This window comes from Cnephaeus nilssonii, assembly GCF_951640355.1.
Source record: "Cnephaeus nilssonii genome assembly, chromosome: 2".
Lineage (NCBI taxonomy): Eukaryota > Metazoa > Chordata > Mammalia > Chiroptera > Vespertilionidae > Cnephaeus > Cnephaeus nilssonii.
In genome coordinates, this window is record NC_137073.1 from 25,346,994 (window position 1) to 25,366,233 (window position 19,240).

The 19,240-nt window shown below is 39.9% G+C and overlaps 1 protein-coding gene across 1 annotated transcript in view; it reads left to right on the forward strand.

The window, feature by feature from the left end:
- Window positions 1-18,010, forward strand: part of RRN3 (RRN3 homolog, RNA polymerase I transcription factor) — a 32,758-nt gene extending 14,748 nt beyond the window's left edge. Inside the window, exons 10-18 of the mRNA XM_079800169.1 lie at window positions 727-819; window positions 1,578-1,716; window positions 3,573-3,703; window positions 4,996-5,126; window positions 6,052-6,236; window positions 9,031-9,139; window positions 11,507-11,659; window positions 14,683-14,770; window positions 16,118-18,010. Coding sequence (XP_079656295.1) covers window positions 727-819; window positions 1,578-1,716; window positions 3,573-3,703; window positions 4,996-5,126; window positions 6,052-6,236; window positions 9,031-9,139; window positions 11,507-11,659; window positions 14,683-14,770; window positions 16,118-16,279 — 1,191 coding nt within the window. The 3' untranslated portion in view covers window positions 16,280-18,010. The remainder of the gene's footprint in view (window positions 1-726; window positions 820-1,577; window positions 1,717-3,572; window positions 3,704-4,995; window positions 5,127-6,051; window positions 6,237-9,030; window positions 9,140-11,506; window positions 11,660-14,682; window positions 14,771-16,117) is intronic.
- Window positions 18,011-19,240: the final 1,230 nt, after the last annotated feature.

A 19,240-nucleotide genomic window follows, 5' to 3' on the forward strand; every position in this document is an offset into this window, starting at 1 on the left:
ATAATCTTTCTAAAGTCTTATCTGGTCTATACTTAAGGAACATATTAGACTGCATTTAGGAAGATGGTCATGTTTAGATAGTAATAAAGGCATGATTTGAATGATATTTTAAAAAGATATTTGAAGGGTTACATAACAATGAATATTCATAGTTCAAATTTAACTTGCATTTCATCGTTTTTCTGCTCAGTAAATTGATGATATGCTTCTCTTCTCATACATATACAACATGTATGTGAGTATCTTGTGTATAGTACGAGTTAGAATAGATATTGAGTTTGTAAAAGCTATCCAAATTTAGACTAATACACCACAGTTCATGTTGATTTTATATAAGTATATGGCAGTGGTCGGCAAACTGCGGCTCTGTTGACTAATGAGTTTGCCGACCACTGACCTAGACTCGCGATTCCAATAATTACAGGCTGTTGTTGTTCCTTGTGATTAAGCCCCTATCCCTGTGGTAGGCAAACTCATTAGTCAACAGAGCGGCAAACCGCGGTTTGCGAGCCTCAGTTTGCTGACCACTGGTATATGGTAAAAGGAGCTTGATTTATGATCTTGTAATTTCCTTCATGACACAAACCAATTTTAGGTTTGCACCTTAATTATGTAATGAGTTACAGTGCTAATCTGGACACCTGTAAGGTATATAGATCAAATGAATTTTCAGTTCCCAAATAATTATTTTAAAAATGTTTTCTTTTTTTCTTTGTTATAATGTAGGTGAATGCATCCCGGCAGGATATTGAAGATGCTGAGGAAATAGCAGCTCAAACTGGTAGTGGAACAGATGCCACAGAAGGACTATTTAATATGGTGAGCATTTATTAGTAAAAGCAGTCAGACCTGGCTATATAAGTCCAGAGGGAGGGAAGAGACAGCAAATGGCATACCATCTCCTTCAAGGCTTTAGTTTAAAACAGTTCAAACTTGAAAGTGATTTTTTTTTTTTTTGGAAGTGATTTCTGAAATGAAGTAGTTTGCTTCCATGTTGCTTACTGCAACATGTTGGTTTATTTCCAAGGTTTTAATTTGGGTTTGGGAAAGCATGCTTCTCTTTCATTCTGTTTATGTTTGTTTTTGTGACCACATTATTATTGGTGAGGGAGTGAAAAATAGAAGAGCATACCAATTTAACTTTTATATTTTATAAGTTGTATACCTTACGCAGTATTTCTCTACCTGGGGAAATGTCTTAAGTTGGGTTCACTGGGAGGAGAGCCTGAGATGGGGATTCAGGTGTCCTTGGACACAAGGGTGTGAGGAAGCAGAAAAGGGCAGAGGGGAAGGACCTAGTGGGAGCCAGGAAGTGGGAGCGTCTATGATGTTTGCATGGTCACGCCCTACGAGGGTCTTCTAGATGAGAATTAGAGGCTGGGCTCTGAACCTGTGCTTTTATTTTGAATTTCACAATTGGTTCTGACTTACACCTCTGGTTGAGAGCCCCTGCCTGGAATGGTATATATGTATTTTCTTTATTTATCTTTTAAAGGAAATAATCACCTCTAACAGTTTCCTCACTAAACTACTTTTCCTGAATTTTTAAATGTCAACTTTTACATTATCTTTTAAAGGATGAAGACGAAGTACCTGAAAATGAAACAAAGGCTGACCCTGAAAGGCTCAATCAGATGGCACATCCCGTCGCCGAACGCCTGGACATCCTGCTGTCCTTACTTTTGTCCTACATTAAGGATGTCTGCTATGTAGATGGTAACAGCCTATAATAGTCACAATAGCTGTTTATTGAACACCTACTATGCAACTGGCTCTGTGCTGATAGAAATCCTGTAAAAATCACTATTTTAAGTATGAGGAAAAGAAGGTTTAGTGAGATTAAGTTACTTGCCAATATAACATAGCTTGGAAATGGTGACACTGGGATTCAGGCTCAGTTATATGTCTTCAAAGCCCTTGATCTTTTCACTGACTATTGTGTTAAAAGATTACATATGGCACCCCCTAGCAATGGGCAAGGAGACACCTGATTGGTGGTGGTCTTACATCAATCAGGGGCAAAGCAGACATACAGTCCTTAGTTCATCCTAGCTTGATGCCTGTCTTGGTGGCCAGAGCTGTTTCATGCCTGAGGCACATTAAAAAATAAAGATTATATATTGGCACTTAAGATTATATATTGGTCATTTTTATGTGGATACCAGATTACACTCAAATTGTTCAAGACATTTAAGAATGGTATAGTAGACATAGATATATGGTGCTTGGTGTTATATACCGAGTTAGAGGGTCTTGGTACTGAAGTGGACAAATCATATGCTTTTTGTCTTCATGGAACTTTTAGTTGCATGGAACTTCTGGTCTAGAGGCTTTGCCTTGAAAACAATTATTTTTCGTTCTCATTATTTAGATTTAAGAGTGAAACTTAGCCACTCAGAGTAAGACTTGAATCTGAGTTGACTAAGTTACTATTTTAACGTTATAAAAATAATACATATAGACTAGAAAAAATTTGGAGACTATAGGATAGGATTTTTAAAAGGCATTTTAAATGGCCACATTCCTAGTATTCAAAAAACTTACTAGCATTTTGATAAATGCTTTTTTCTGTGTGTGTGTGTGTGTGTGTGTGTGTGTGTGCGCGCGTATGTCACCCCGGCCTGCACCCTCTCCAATCTGGGACCCCTTGGGGGATGTTCGACTGCCAGTTTAGGCCCGAAGTCAGACATCCCTCTCTCAATCTGGGACTGCTGGCTCCTAACCACTCACATGCCTGCCTGATTGCCCCTAACCGCTTCTGCCTGCCAGCCTGCTCGCCCCCTAACCGCTTCTGCCTGCCAGCCTGCTCTCCCCCTAACCACTCCCCTGCCGCCCGATCACCCCCAACTGCCCTCCCCTGCTGGCCTGGTCGCCCACAACTGCCCCCCTGCCGGCCTGGTTGCCCCACACAGCCTGCTGTTCAGTTGTTCGGTCGTCCTTCACTAAACCCCCTGCTGGCCTGGTTGCCCCACGCAGCTTGCTGTTTGGTCATTACTATTACTGTGATGGCATCCAGACAATTTGCATGTTCCTCTATTATTAGTCTAGCTTTTTTCTGGTGGCTTTGGGGGGGGGTCACACTACGTGTAGTATTTCATAATCTGCCCTTTTCACCTATTGTGAACCTTTTCTCATACCATTCACTGTTCTTTTAAAATAGTTGCTATTGATCATAGAGATTTAACTGATCTCTTTTACCACCACTCTTTTTATGTCATTACGAATAAGTGTAATGAACATTTTGTACATTATCATAGTCGTTTGCTTTAATATGTTCCTAGTAGTAGAATTATTGGAATAAAGGACTTCTGCCCATGAATTGTAAAATTGCCTTTTAGAAGGGTGCACATTGTGGCATCAGACCAGTATGTGTGAGGTGCAGGCCTGCTTCCTGCCGGAGCTGGGTTATTACACTTGAGAAGGAAAATTTGTGCAAAATAAAAATGGCATTTTATTTTAATCATAGCTTAATGGATGATGTATTTCTTAATGGTATTTTTTTCTTAAATAATGTATTATAAAACTTGAAAATAATATATTTATAAAACTGAAATGCCATATTTTCTCTGTAGGTAAGATTGATATCAACAAAACAAAGGATTTATATCGAGAGCTCATAATTATTTTTGATAAACTCCTGTTGCCCACCCATGCCTCCTGCCACGTTCAGTTTTTCATGTTTTATCTCTGTAGCTTTAAATTGGTGAGTATGTCATTAATATTATCATAGCTTATTTTATTCTTGCCCACGTTTTCCCTTAAAAACGGGGGTGGAGGGAGTAGGGAAGGGAGATCATGAGGTATTTCTTTTTTGTGAGTTCATTTTGCTAGTTCCGTTAATAAAGTACATGCCCGCCCTGGCTGGTTTGGCTCAGTGGATAGAGCATCAGCCTGCGGACTCAAGGGTCCTGGGTTCAATTCCAGTCAAGGGCATGTACCTTGGTTGCGGGCACATACCCAGTAGGGAGTGTGCAGGAGGCAGCTGATCAATGTTTCTCTCTCATCGATGTTTCTAACTCTATCCCTCGCCCTTCCTCTCTGTAAAAAATCAATAAAATACATTTAAAAAAAAAAAAAAAGTACGTGCCCTTAAATGTGTGGAAAAGAGCAGAGGGCATTGTTATTGCTGCCTTCCAGCTTAGCCAAGTGCTCTGAAAACATCATCCCGCATTTGGTCCACTAGGTGGAGTGCTTCCCTTCAATTCAAGCCTTGATTAAAATCTCAGATGGGATATTTTAAGTTCATTTTTTTTTAGTCTCAGTTGATCCTGTGTAGCCCAAACTAACTCTTTAATCTATATTTTATAACTTTAGGGTTAGGTTTTCTATTTTGGAAAAGAAATGATTGGAAGATTCTACTCATTTGCAATTATTTTGTAGCTTTCTAGAGCAATCGGTATTGTCATGGGTAAGAAGGTTAAAGTCAGTCTGCATCAAAGTAGAGGTTAATAGTTTTTGAAAAGAGCTATTTGGAAGAAATTGGAGGTTGCATCCTTTGTTAAACAGAAGCTTACTCAGTCTGTCTTTTCCTGTGATTAGCATAACTAGTCAAGTGACTGCACATACTGGTCAAGTTCAATACATGCAATCAAACACTGGAAGGTTACTTTGAACTCTGAAAGGTCCTGCAGTAGGGGTTTCCATGTGCGTGTGGATTATTGCTGGTTTCCAGTTCTTGCCAAAAGTCAGGATCACTTTGTAGAGCTTTTAAAATAGGTGATTGCAAAGCCCTGTCACAAACCTACCGAATCTGTTAGGTTGATTTTGATGCTTAGCTTGTTTTGGGATCCATTGGATTATTTAATGCTCGGGAGCCTTTTGTTTTTAATATTATCTCAAGGTGTTTTAAAAATAAGAACCATGACAACAGTATTCATGACAACAGTTATTTAGCGATATAACTGAGGTATCAGAACTTTCCCACATTGGTGAATTAAAATCTTAGGCTTCTGATAGCTAGAATATCTTAAGCATTCAAAAATGCTTTTGTTATAGGGATTTGCAGAAGCATTTTTGGAACATCTCTGGAAAAAATTGCAGGATCCGAATAATCCTGCCATCATCAGGCAAGCTGCTGCAAATTATATTGGAAGCCTTTTGGCAAGAGCTAAATTTATTCCTCTTATGTAAGTAACCTAATTTTTCCAAGGGTTTTTTTTTTTTTATATATCATGCTTTAAAAGATTATAGCATTTTCTTAAGTCAGAGAAATATCTGCCTTGTGTTTTTGGTCTCTCTTTAAAGTGAAAAAAAATCTGTTCCCACACTCCTGCAAAATGTTTACATTTCCAAGAGGCAATTTCCAAATAAAACATTTCCTGTTTTATATGTAAAGCTCTCTGTTTAGTATGGCTGTACTTGAAAATGAAGATTCATTTGTCAACATGGGTAGTGTGCAGTGTTGTATACTATTTTGATTCTTTTTATAGGTTTGTCATTTTTTCATTTGCATTCTGAATCAATTATGTCTGTTAAAGCTGAAGAAAAAATCCTTGTAAAGGTAACAGAAAAATCTATGTAGGAGGCCAGCTCTAAACCTATTTCTTCCAGTGATCCAGGAAGATATCTTTGGGCAAGGATGCTATTAGAGACCTTTCCTTAACAACCAGCTATTTGGCCATTCTGTCCTAAATTGTTGACACAGGGCTTCATTAGAACCCCATAGGGGATGGTGAAATCATCCAGACTTTCTCTTTCCCTTATAAGCTGTTGGTAAACACCCTCTGTTCTTTGGCCAAATTTCTCTTAAGAGGGTTGGGGGGTGGGGATGGGGAGGTGGAGGGAGCATTGGAGAAGCTTTTCTGTGTTGATAATGAGAAACTGGTCTCCATCCCATCCCTTGGGACTTCCAGGGTTCTTAGGGCCTGCCTCTTGTCCCCCCACCCCTACCCTGCATTTCCTTTGTTTAATTCTCCTCTGTGCCCCTGGCTAATATATAAAGAAGCCTATGGATTGACTTTTCTTAGTTTGCATTGAGAGGCATTGTGTTTTCTGTCACGGTAGTTTTTTTATGAAGCCAGTGGATTTGACTTGAATTTTTCTTCTCTCTAGTACTGTAAAATCATGCCTAGATCTTTTGGTTAATTGGCTGCACATATACCTTAATAACCAGGATTCAGGAAAAAAGGCATTTTGTGATGTTGCTCTACATGGACCGTTTTACTCAGCCTGCCAAGCTGTGTTCTACACTTTTGTTTTTAGACACAAGCAGCTTTTAAGTGGAAACCTGAAAGAAGGTCAGTGATGTGGGATTGATGGATGTGAACTGGATTTTCCTGTGTACTAGTCACCCTTTAGAATGCAGATTTGTTACTTTTTAAAAAATGTGTTGAAAACTCTGGAGTCAGAAAACTGCACATGCACACAAACTTTTATAAATTATTTCAAGCAGCATATAAGCCCCTAACACCTCCTTAAGCGTCCTCTTAATAGTTGATGGATTTGAGGTTGAGAACCTCTGCTTTAGAGGGTGGCATCTAGAGTAATGTAAGATGTGAAGATGCTCTTCTTCAGAGGTGAGGCCGAGCACTCGCACTGGGCCAGCACCATGCTCAGCTTCCTGTGCACCTCCTTGTCCCTGTGACGGCCCAGTGAAGGACAGGTGTCATTCCCACTGAACAGAAGACACCAAAGCACAGGGAAGTATTTTATTGGCAGTATTGGAAATTGAAACCAGGTGAGGATGGCTGTAAAGCTGTGGTCATAATGATTATGCACCTTTATCTAAAGACTTAAGTAAATTTACTGGTTTTCAATTTTGCTAATTTCTAAGGGTTTATTATTTAAATCTACCAGAAGAAGCTTGTTTTTTGGATTATTTTAAATTTTAGTTGAAGACCGTCCCTGGTAGCGATATCAGTTAAACAAAACAAATTTAAATTTTTTGTTTTACTGTCATGAATAATTCAAATGGTTTAATAGGCTGTTTCCTCTAAACTGGAGTTTCTTAAGCTCTGCACTTACATTTTTGGGCTGGATAATTTTGTGTTGTGGAGGCTGCCTTTGCATTCATTGTAGAATGGTTAGCAGCTGCCTCCTCACCTTCTACCCACTAGATGGCACTAGCACCCCTCCCCATCCTATCCTCTGTTGTGACAACTAAAACTGTCTCCAGACACTGCCAGATGTCTTCTAGGGGCACAATGGCCTTGAGTTGAGAAGCACAGCTCTAAACGGAAACTTGTATGTGTTGTGTTGTGTGTGTGCATTACATATATTTACTTACATCCCATATACTTCTGAAAAGATGTGGGGTTTAAAAATTAATTGTATGAACTAGTGATAGGACAAGGCTTTATCACAAGGTAAGTAAAATCTCTACATTTCTTTGTGTGAATAAGTGGTAAGATTCTTGGTTAAAGAGTATTTCTTCTAAGCCATAACATCCCATTTAAAAAGTTTTTGATTGATTGATTGATTTGAGAGAGAAACATCGATCTGTTGTTCTACTTAATTATGCATTCATTGGTTGATTCTTGTATGTGCCCTGACCAGGGATCAAACCCTTAACCTTGGTATATCGGGGTGAGCCTGACATCCCATTTTTAGTAATTTTTATCAAGATATACATCAGCCCTAACTGGTTTGGCTCTGTGGATAGAGCATTGGCCTGCGGACTGAAAGGTCCCAGGTTTGGGTCCGGTTAGGGGCATGTACCTTGGTTTCGGGCACATCCTCAGTGGGAGGTGTGCAGGAGGCAGCTGATCGATGTTTCTAACTCTCCGTCCCTCTCCCTTCCTCTCTGTAAAAAATCAATAAAATATATCTTTAAAAAAAAAAAAGATATACATCAAAGAATCTTCTAACAAATATACTTAAGCACAAGTTGGTTTGCTTGCCTCTTAAAATAGGTATGGTATCTTTCTTTTACTAATATAGGAGATAAGTATATTTATTAGTTCCAGGACAGTGAAATCTGTCTAATTTTTCATTCTACATCCATAGTTTTCTTGTGTGTGTGTGTGTGTGGGGGGGGGGGGGGGGTTAATGTGGAATACAAACAACTAATGCACATTTAAAAACATGGTCAATTTTACTAGTAATTTAAGACAGGCAGGTCTTACGGGCTTGTTTTTTGATTGCTTGTCAGATTGACTGCACACACACACACACACACAGTATATGGAATTCAGGAAGGAGAAATTTCCACACACTACAGGGATTGGAGAGTCACTGTGTTGCCAGAACTTTTTAATCATTTCATGATTGTTAGCTGAAATCAAATCATATGGCCTTTAAACTCGGCATATGCTGTGCTTACATATCTGAATTTCAAATTGTCATACAAGCTTATAGTTCACTAGGAATGTGTGCTTACTTTGAAGTCCTGGGTCTTTAAAAGAATAAACAGCCCTGGCCAGTAGCTCAGTGGTTAGTGTCAGCCTGCAGCCCGAAGGGTTGGGTTCGATTCCCAGTCAAGGGCATGTACCTTGGTTGCACGTTCCCCAGCCCTGGTAGAGGTGCCTACGGGAGGCAATTAATCAGCAACTAATAGATGTGTCTCACATTGATATTTCTCTCCTCCCCCCTCCCTCCCTTCCACTATTTCTAGAAATCAATGGAAAATAATATCCTAGGGTGAGGATTAAAAAAAAAAAAGAATAAACAGTTTTCTTTAGAAAAGTTGTCTTAGTCATAAATGAATGTTCTTCAGCCTAATAACATTCTTCTGGGCTCCACATTGTATGACTATCTACATGGACCTTTATTTGTTTTACTTTATTTATTTATTTATTTATTTTAAAATATATTTTTATTATTGATTTCACAAAGGGAGGGAGGGAGGGAGAGAGGGAGAGAGAGAGAGACATCACTGATGGGGATCAAACCCACAACCTAGGCTTGTGCCCTGACCTGGTTCATAGGTCAATGCTCAACCACTGAGCCATGCCGGCCAGGCTACATGGACCTTTATTTAAAGCAGTTTCACAAATAACGTTTAAGTCATCTTTTTAACCCGTGAAAAAAATATGTACTGTTTTAAGACTGTTATTTTTTTACCTTTTTAAAATCTTTTGTTTTTAATCAAAGGTTTGAGGTACCTTCAAAGTCTAAATTTTGAACGTATAGTGATGAGTCAACTAAATCCTCTGAAGATTTGTCTGCCCTCGGTAGTTAACTTTTTTGCTGCAATTACAAGGTAAGTTATTTGTACTTTATTGGTGGAAGTATTTACAAGTAAATTTATATCAGTACTAGAGGCCCTATGCACAAAAATTCGTGCAAAGGTAGGCCTTCCTTCCCCCGGCTGCCGACACCAGCTTCCCTCTGGGACTCGGGCTTCCCTGCTCCAGCCACGGGCAGGCACCTGGGACCCAGGCACCTGGGACCCAGGCGGCTTCGCTCTGGCCTTGGCTTTGTCCGGAAGGACATCTGGTCTAATTAGCATATTACCCTTTTATTATTAAAGATTGGTATTGTAAAATTCCATTAAATTTCTGTGAAATAATTCAATAAGATTAGTTAAAAAAAATACAAACATTTAAAAACCAGTAACCCAATATTTGCAGGAAACACTGTTGTGCACCTGTTTTATATTTTGGTGGCATTGGAAATTGCTACTAATTTTTATGCAGAGAGTATAATTGAGCAGAAGCCTAGATACTTTGAAATACATAAGGCAACTAGTAACCTGAGAGGTAGAAACCAACGATGTTTATTAGAGTGACTCCTATAATAGTAATAAAAATAGTCTGGACATGAGATAAATCTCCAACAATAGGGACTGTATTATCTCAGGCCTTGTAGCTATAGCTAATGCCTAATTTTACTGTGTGCTTGGTACAGTTTTATGTGCTTTACATAGGACTTAGTGAAAATTCACACAATCCTATGAATATAATATTAATCCATTTATAAATAGGAAGATGGAGGCACAGAGATTAAATTACTTCTGTGAAGTCAGAGCTAGACTGGGGAAGAGCTAAGATTTGAATGCAGGCAGTCTGGCTCCTTTGTAAGCATTTACTGAACTATTCTGCTTCATATAGACACTGAATTGGAGATCTTGGGCATTTAATCAGCATATTCAGGACAGGGTCATAGCTTAAAATATTCAACAGATAAGAATCTGTGCTATTATAAGAAAAAGAATTCATCTCTCAGTCCTTTTAGACAACTTACTGCTCTCATTCAGCGATCTTATTTTCCTTTGCTGGATATCTAGTTTGAGGTTTACTTTCTCCTGAGATCTCAAAAATGGTAAAGAATCAAAAGAAGTAAAGAGACCAACAAGGAATAGTGTTTAGTGTATGAAAGGTTCCTGGGAAAACAGGAAGAGTCAGGACAGATGAAGCAAAGCAGATGAAGCAGCTGCCCCCTAGGATATTCTCATGGTGGGGAGTATGGGTTGCCGTGGATGAGCACACTGGTCAGAGAGGCTCTAGATTTGGGTTGGAGTTAGCAGTGGAGGTTAAGAGTGAGGTGTGATGCTAAGAGAAGAGATTGAAATAAAGTTCTGTGTCCAGGAAGTTATGTATCATCTGTAGCTCCTGCTTTTGCTTACTTAATGGTTTTAAGATTCATTGTCAATTTGTACATCTGCTGTGTAATGTTCTATTGATATTTAAAAATTGATTCCTTGTTATTAAGCTGTTCCTTTTTCAGTATCGGTAACAGCGGCTTAGTGACATGGTTGTATGTGTGTGCTGGTGCAAAGTCACATGCTTCCTGTCACCCAGATGTGTAGCTGCTGGGTTGTAAGAGATGCACATTGTGAACTTGAGCAGTTATTGCACACTGTACTCCAGCGTGGTTTTGCCAATTTACCCTCCCACCAGGAGTAGAGAGTCAAATGTGATCCTTGGCTACTAGAACAGAAATAAACATATGTCACTTAAAATTACAATAGTGCCGAAACCGGTTTGGCTCAGTGGATAGAGCGTCGGCCTGCGGACTCAAGGGTCCCAGGTTCGATTCCGGTCAAGGGCATGTACTTTGGTTGCGGGCACATCCCCAGTAGGGGGTGTGCAAGAGGCAGCTGATTGATGTTTGTCTCTCATTGATGTTTCTAACTATCCCTCTCTCTTCCTCTCTGTAAAAAATCAATAAAATATATTTTAAAAATAAATAAATAAAATAAAATTACAGTAGTGACCTGAGAATCTGAGAAGATGACCTGAATGAATACTGTGGGTAGGAGGGTAGGAGATAGAGAGTAGCAGATGTGAGCTAAATCCTTATGTCAGAGAAGCCATCTGATAATGATTCAAGTTGCCAAGTCTATCTCAGTAAATACTGAATCCCCTTTCACCAATCCCTAATTCTCTTATAGACAATAAAAATAAATAAGAGATAAAATAATAAAAAATAAAGACAGCTATATACTTTGCAAACTAGGAAAGTTTTCCCTAAAAGCATCACTTTCTGCTTTATGTTCTTTTTTTTCTTGCACTTGTTATGTTTGGCAGTAACTGTGTGGTCAGTATAGTTATCATGCACGAACAAGCATGTTCATGCAGAGTAATTCCAGTATGCTAATGCCTCTGTTGTTTTTCTTGTTCCATAGTAAATACCAGCTAGTCTTCTGCTACACTATCATTGAGAGGAACAATCGCCAGATGCTACCAATTATTAGAAGTACAGCTGGAGGGGACTCGGTGCAAACCTGCACAAACCCACTTGACACCTTCTTCCCCTTCGATCCTTGTGTGCTTAAGAGGTAGGTACTCTTAACCTTTTGCACTCGGATGTCGAGTGTGACTCGACACGGTTAGCATCAGTAGCAGCTCATATGTCGAGCCACACTCGACACGTAGTTTCACCGCGGGGGAAAGGGTGATTTTTGTCTATTTTTCCAATATCTTTTCTTGTTTTCATTAGCATGAAAGGACAAGTAAAATGTAAATGCCGTCTCAACTGATGCCAAAAAAGAAAAAATGAAAAACCGATAACGCATGTGAAATTTATTAGGAAACTAGTACATGATCTTGTTGGAGAATTCAGAGATGGTACACTAACTTCCAGGGGTAGATTATTATCCATTAACTTAGAGCAACGTTTAGATGGAAAGCTCCATATAATCACACCTCACCCTAACAAAAAACACAAAGATAGTGTTGTTTGTTCTAACAGAAAAATCAAAGGAGGAAGAAGAGAGATGATTTATATTTGTGAAACATGTGAATGTAAACCAGGTCTTCATGTGGGTGAATGTTTCAAAAAATATCACACCATGAAAAATTATAGAGATTAAAATTACTCTTTGAATGTATCAATAATTTGAAATATAAAAAAATCCAAATAAATAAGTTTGTATGAAAAGAAACTCCAGTTTTTTATTCTACTGCCGCGCTTTGTAAAATCTGGAGTATTTAAAAAATTAAATCCAGAGTAGAAAAAAGGAATCGAGAAAAAAGCAAGCGAGTGCAAAGGGTTAACACAGTCAACCTATCGTGAACTTAAAATGCATTGTGTATTTGCTTTTCCCAAGATTGGGATGTAGAGTTTCTTTGTCATACGTGGCTGGCCGTTTCTAGCCGTTTGTAAAGCCATGGTCATCTTGCACATGTTTCACAGGCAAAGTAGAGAATACCTGTTAGAGACTGCTAAGTGTCATAGGCATTCTAAGGTTTGCAGATCTTTGCCCCATTAGGACCCAGGTTGACACCAAGGGTGTTTTCCTTTAAACCTGTTGGTTTAAACATATAAGGTGTCCCAATAGGGAGGATGCTGTCTTTTCATGGCTCATAATTTTCTGCCAGTGACTTGTTTCTTCCTCTAGAGACCACATACTGTTGCACAGGCTAAACAAAAGCCAAGAGATTTATGTTGATGGATAATTCTGGAAAATCACCAAGCCAGTCTTAACTTTGTATTTGTATAAGGAAGCAGAATTTTTGCTTTATTGTTTATCCTTATCTGAGGATATTTTTTCTGTTGATTATTAGAGAGAGTGAAACAGGGGGCAGAGAGAGAGAGAGATCAGTTGGTTGCTTTCCCAACAGAGAGAGAGAGAGAGAGAGAGGGAGGGAGAGAAGGAGAGAAGGAGAGAGGGAGAGATCAATTGGTTGCTTTTCCAACCGAGCCCGGGAATTGAACCTGTTACCCTTTGGTGTATAGGTCGATGCTCTAATCACTGAGTCACACTGGCCAGGGCCAGATAGGCCTTTTCCCCAGATTTATTTTTAGTAAATTGCTATCCTACCTAATAAAAGAGTGATATGCAAATTGACCCTAATTTTGCTATACCCACAAGCCACGCCCACCAGCCAATCAGGAGCAAATATGCAAATAAACCCAACCAAGATGGCTACAGCCACAGAGAGCGGGAGGAAGGCTTGGGTTTCCCCGGCAACAGAGGAAGCCAAGCTTTCCGCCTGCCCTTGCTGGCCTAAGCCTCCACTTAAGGCTACAAAGTTTCAATTATAGAAGGTAAACAAATCCAAACAGAAATGGCGGCAGCTACAGAGCTGGAAAGAGCAGGAGGCGAGGGTTTCCCCTGGCCATAGAAGAAGCAAAGCTTTCCACACACCCTGGCTGACCCAGGCCTCCGCTTAAGGCTACAAAGTTTCAATTATAGAAGATACACAAACCCCAAAAGAAATGGCTGCTGGCCACGGAGTGAGCAGGAGGCTTGGCTCCGCTCCAGGCTACAAAGTTTCAATTGTAGAAGGTAAATAAGTTCCAGATACCAGGGCCTCCGCTTGGGTCGCCAGGGGGCGTGGCTGGCCTGCAAACCACCACAGGCCCCTCGCTCAGGCTGCCCCACGCCCCAAGGGAACCCCAATCCTGATCCGGGACACCCTTCAGGGCAAACCAGCTGGCCCCCACCCGTGCACCAGGCCTCTATCCTATCTAACAAAAGAGTACTATGCAGATTGACCATCACTCCAACACACAATATGGCTGCCCCCATGTGTTCAAAGATCCTGCCCCCATGTGGACACAAGATGGCCAGCAGGGGAGGGCAGTTGGGAGGCACCCGGCCTGCAAGGGAGGGCAGTTGAGAGGGACCAGGCCTGCAAGGGAGGGCAGTTGGAGGCGATCAACCCTGCAGGGGAGGGCAGTTAGGGGTGACCAGGCCAGCAGAGAAGGGAAGTAGGGGGGAAATAGGCTGGCAGGGGAGCAGTTAGGCATCAGTCAGGCTGGCAATGGAGTGTTTAGGGGGTGATCAGGCTGGCAGGCAGAAGCGGTTAGGGGCAATCAGGAAGGCAGGCAGGCGAGCTGTTGGGAGCCAGCAGTCCTGGATTGTGAGAGGGATGTCCGACTGCCCGTTTAGGCCCGATCCCACCGGGCAGTCGGACATCCCTCGAGGGGTCCCAGATTGGAGAGGGTGCAGGCTGGGCTGAGGGACACCCCCCCCCCTCCTTGCACGAATTTCGTGCACCGGGCCTCTAGTAAGAATATAAAAAAGGAAGTTCCAGAATAATATAAATTTTTTTCCATTTGGACACATTATAACTCATTGCTAGTCTGTGCAAAGTTGAGAAACAATTACACTTGAGAAAGAAAGAAAGATACTCCATCTGTATGAGTTGATGAACTCATACAGATGGAGTATCTTTGAATGAAGAGGCCACATTAGTTACAGTTCTTACATAGAGTATTTTTTTGACACTTATTATTTGAGCCATAATTTTCACTTTGTTTCGGGTACTAGGTGTTGTGAAAGAAGAGCCAACTATGTTCTGACCTTCACTGTAGTATTTAACTTGATTTGTGAAATGTGATCTTTGTTGACAGGTCAAAGAAATTCATTGATCCGATTTATCAGATATGGGAAGACATAAGTGCCGACGAGCTTCAGGAGTTTAAGAAACCCATTAACAAGGTAAATTTGTGATTCGACATGCTTTTTGGGAATCTCCTGTGTGGTTACAGATTATAGTCAAGTAGTAAATAGCAATGTTACACTTAAAAATAGGACATTTTGGCCAGCCAGTGTTGCTCAGTGGTTGAGTGTCAACCCATGAGCTAGAAGTGAGTCAGGGCACATGAGTCAGGGCACATGCCCGGGTTGCGGTCTCAGTCCCTGGTGGGATGCATGCGGGAGGTGGCCAATCGATGATTCTCCCTCATCATTGATGTTTCTATCTCTTCCGCTCTCTGAAATCAATAAAAACTTTTTTTTTATTTTTAAATAGGACATTTTATACATTCTGCCTTTGCAAAATTCCAAGCTCAGGATATGTTCTTATGAAAAGAGTGTTTGGTGTTTTTGATGAATTATTTAAACCAGATACTTCACACATTGGCTTTGGGGAGTGAAGATTAATTAAAAATTAACAAATTTAGATAAATAAATTTAGATCTTTATCACTTGATCATTACCACCAAGTAACAATGGCAAATATACTAAGTTGATATTATAAGCAACACCAAATTATATAGAGGTTAACATTATTTTTGTAGCTCTTTGTGAGTAAGTGGTAAAGATGTAGGTCTGCAGCATACCTTCCAGTGCATGTCAGATGGAAGTGAGGCCGTTATTGCCAAAGGAGAAAATTAGAATTCAATAATAAATAATGTCACTTTTCTTTTTTTGTGTGGCAGATTTATTTCCTCATTAAAGGTCAACTTTTTGTGCCTGTTTTATAAGGAATCATTGGAAATCTCATTTTATTATTTTTCCTCATATTTTGTGTTTGAGGCCTCTATTCATTCACATTGTGTTAGATACAAAAGTTATAATAAAGTGAGCAAGAATGACATATCATGTTACCTGCCCTTATTGATCTTAAAATCTGTTTTAAAAAATCCGACTTTAAACAAATAGTGACAGTGTGTGGTGAGCAATTGAGAAGTGTGCGTCAGAGGAAGCTTTTCTTTGTTAATCCTTGCCTGAGGATATTTTTCCATTGATTTTAGAGAGAGTGGAAGAGAGAGGAAAAAACAGAGAAACATCGATGTGAGAGAAACACATTGATTGGTTGTCTCCTGCATGAGCCCTGACCAAGCCCTAGGCTGGAGAGAAACCTGCAACCGAGATGCATGCCCTTGACCTGAATCGAACGCTGATGCTCTATCCACTGAGCCAGACTGGCCAGGGCCAGGGGAAGCTTTTGAATTATGATGTTTTCTTTACCTTTCCAGAAGTAGCACATTGCTGAGGGAAGGAATTCTTGGAAGCTTTTCAAACCACTTGTGATCTTATTGATAATCTCTGTTCTCCTGCTAGGAGATGGTGGAAGATGAAGATGATGACTTTTTGAAAGGTGAAGTTGGGATTACACCGAGCTCCTTTGACACGCATTTCCGAAGTCCTTCAAGTAGTGTGGGCTCCCCGCCAGTGTTGTACCTGCCAGACCAGTCCCCATTGATTGCAAGGATTTGCGATTGAGACGAACATGCCCTTTAATACCAGGGCTCATACTGTTTGAGCTTCACATCAAACTAGAGCGTCGAGTACCTGCCTCTGGCACCTTATTTCAAGTTAGACTTACTCTAGTGTCTGAACAGACATGGTTTTTTTTCTTTTTGCTCCCATATAGACAAAGGAAAAGACTGAATATCATGTGCAATATTTTATAATGGAATTGATGATAAGTATTCAAGGCTTGGCTTGTTTGTTTAATGTATACTTCTTTTGTGTGTTACAGCTTTTTGACATAATTATTGTGAAATTTCTAATATCAGCAACATCCTGTTTTAACAGATTGCATTTTAAACATAGGTTCTTGTCAGAGCCATACTCATAGGACTTTGCTGATCAGTCAAAATCCTCTAGAACACTATTTATAGTCTTTAGAAAGAGTTTATTTTGGGTACATTGTTTACCTTTGCTGTAACTGTTTGTGTGTTGGAGTTCAGTGGGGTGCAGAGAAGGTAGGAGGACAGTGGGGAGATGGCCAGGGCTGGTCCCAAGTGCTGAGAGAGGGAGATCTCCAGGGGCTTCAGAGACCAATAAAAGCCTGGAGGGAAGAGATAGAGGATTTAGGGAAACAGAATCAGCCAAATCATCCACATGTGAGTGTAAAAATGGATTTAAAAGAAAAATGGAGTTCCAGGTAAAAGTAATTCACATTGACTGAAAGTGGGGGTTGGACTTTTTATAAAACAGCAAGCAAAGAGTAGTTTACCCTGAAGCTCCCAAGAGTACTGTTTGAACTGGAATGACTCGTTTATAGTGGAATATTAACATGAATTTTTATATTTTTACCAGTATGAGTAGACCAGTTCTCATTTTGAAAATTTCTTGGGGAGGGTGGGATACATTTTAGGTTATTTGTGGGGTGATTTTGCTAGCAACAGTTGGCCAAGGTTACATATATACTCTGTCCAACTGGCTGTTTGTATCATGGATTCAGCTCAGTGAAATCCTCCTTTTTTTGGTATTTTTTATAACTAAACAAGAGGAGTCTAAAGAACCTTGCATATAGCAAATTTGTGCGGGCACTGCTAGATTCATTTTGAAGCTCATGCATATTTAGCTTCATTCCTTATTTGTGTACTTTTTTGTTACTTGTGAAAATGTACATCTTTAAACTTATTTATTTTTCTGCCACTTTTCCTATTTTTTATTTAAAGGCAAGTAATATTTTATTGATCACAAATATTTTGTAATGAAATAATTTCTCTTTCCTAGAGCTTTATATGCTCTTGTATAATTGATGGCGATGTAGAGTTTGAATTGCAGTCTGTAAATATGCTTTGGAACAGAAATTTTTATTGCTTTAAAAAGTTTTAGATATTGGTGACTTTCTTTTGGTGACTTGGTGGAACGTCATTTGAGAACCTTTAGATTCTCTTTTTTAACTGCTGACAAAAAGGTGGGATTTTTATATACTGGACAAAATGAGAAAATGAAATGTGTCCATAGAAATAATGGTAAATGGAGTCTCTGTGGTTGGGAAGTAACTAATGTAGAGGGATATATTTATAAGTAAGTGTTTAATTTCAAAGGAGCTTGAGAAAAAACCTATTGTGACAATAAAACAATGATATGGTTAATCTGGAACTCTTGTTCTTATGTCAATAAAGGGAGGTACCTCAAGAAAGATGCTTCCTACACAAATGTTCTTTTAATTTTTTTCTTACTGATCTACTGTATTTAAACATTGTTTTGCAATGTAAAACTGCATAGGAGACTTGATTAAAAAGGCAAAAATATTGCCAGTGTGATTGGGAGTGCTCAAACATAAAGTGCGTGTTAGTGATGCGATGCACTTCCAGATGCATCTGAAGTGTCATTGACTCCCCTTGATCACAACCAGCCAAGAATGACTGAGGCTTGAACTGGTCCAAGGAAGACGAAGACATCTTGAAAAAATTTACATACTTTGAAGGAATATATCTGGTGAAAAAATAATTGTGAAATCTCTTTGGAAAGTGTATGAGAACAAGGGATTTTCTGTTCCTCTTACTGAAAAGCAGATGTGTGTGTGTGTGTGTGTGTGTGTATACACACACATATATGTATATATACACACACACACACTGAGTGGCCAGATTATTATGACCACCCCATCAGTACTTCGTTGGGCCACCTTTTGCATTCAATACTGCAGCGATTCTTCTTGGCATTGATTCCACGAGATGTTGAAAGGTGATGCGAGGAATCTGACACCATGCCTGATGAATAGCACTGTCCAGTTCTGTGAGATTTGATGGTTGTGGAACCAGCTGCCTGATGGCTCTTTTAACTTCGTCCCACAAATGCTCTATTGGCTTGAGATCTGGTGATTGTGGGGGCCACCTAAGCAAGGTAAAATCTCCCTCATGTTCTTGAAACCACTCCTGCACAATATGAGCACCGTGGCATGGCACATTGTCTTGTTGGAAGAAGCCATCTCCGTTGGGATACGCCATCAACATGATAGGATAAACTTGATCAGCAACGATACTTAGGTATGTTGTGCTCTTCAGACGTTCCACACGAATTAAAGGGCCCAAGTCATGACAGGAAAACATGCCCCAAACCATCACACTGCCCCCACCAGCTTGAAGGGTTGTACTCATGCATGTGGGGTGCATGCTTTCATGCTGTTTCCATGAAATTCTCACTCTGCCATCTGCGTGATGCAACTGGAAATGTCATTCATCAGACCACATGACTTTCCCAATGCTCAACTGGCTAATCCTTGTGTTCCTTTGTGAATTGGAGACATTTTATCTTGAAACTGCAGACAGCAAAGGTGTTCGAACAGGCCTTTGGCTTCCATATCCATACGATGGAGTGTACAGCTAATTTACCTATAAACGTCAGGTGGTCATAGTAATCTGGCCACTCAGTGTATATCGTATATAATGAAGAGCTAATATGCTAAATAGACCTGACAGTGGAATGACCTTTGGGAACGAC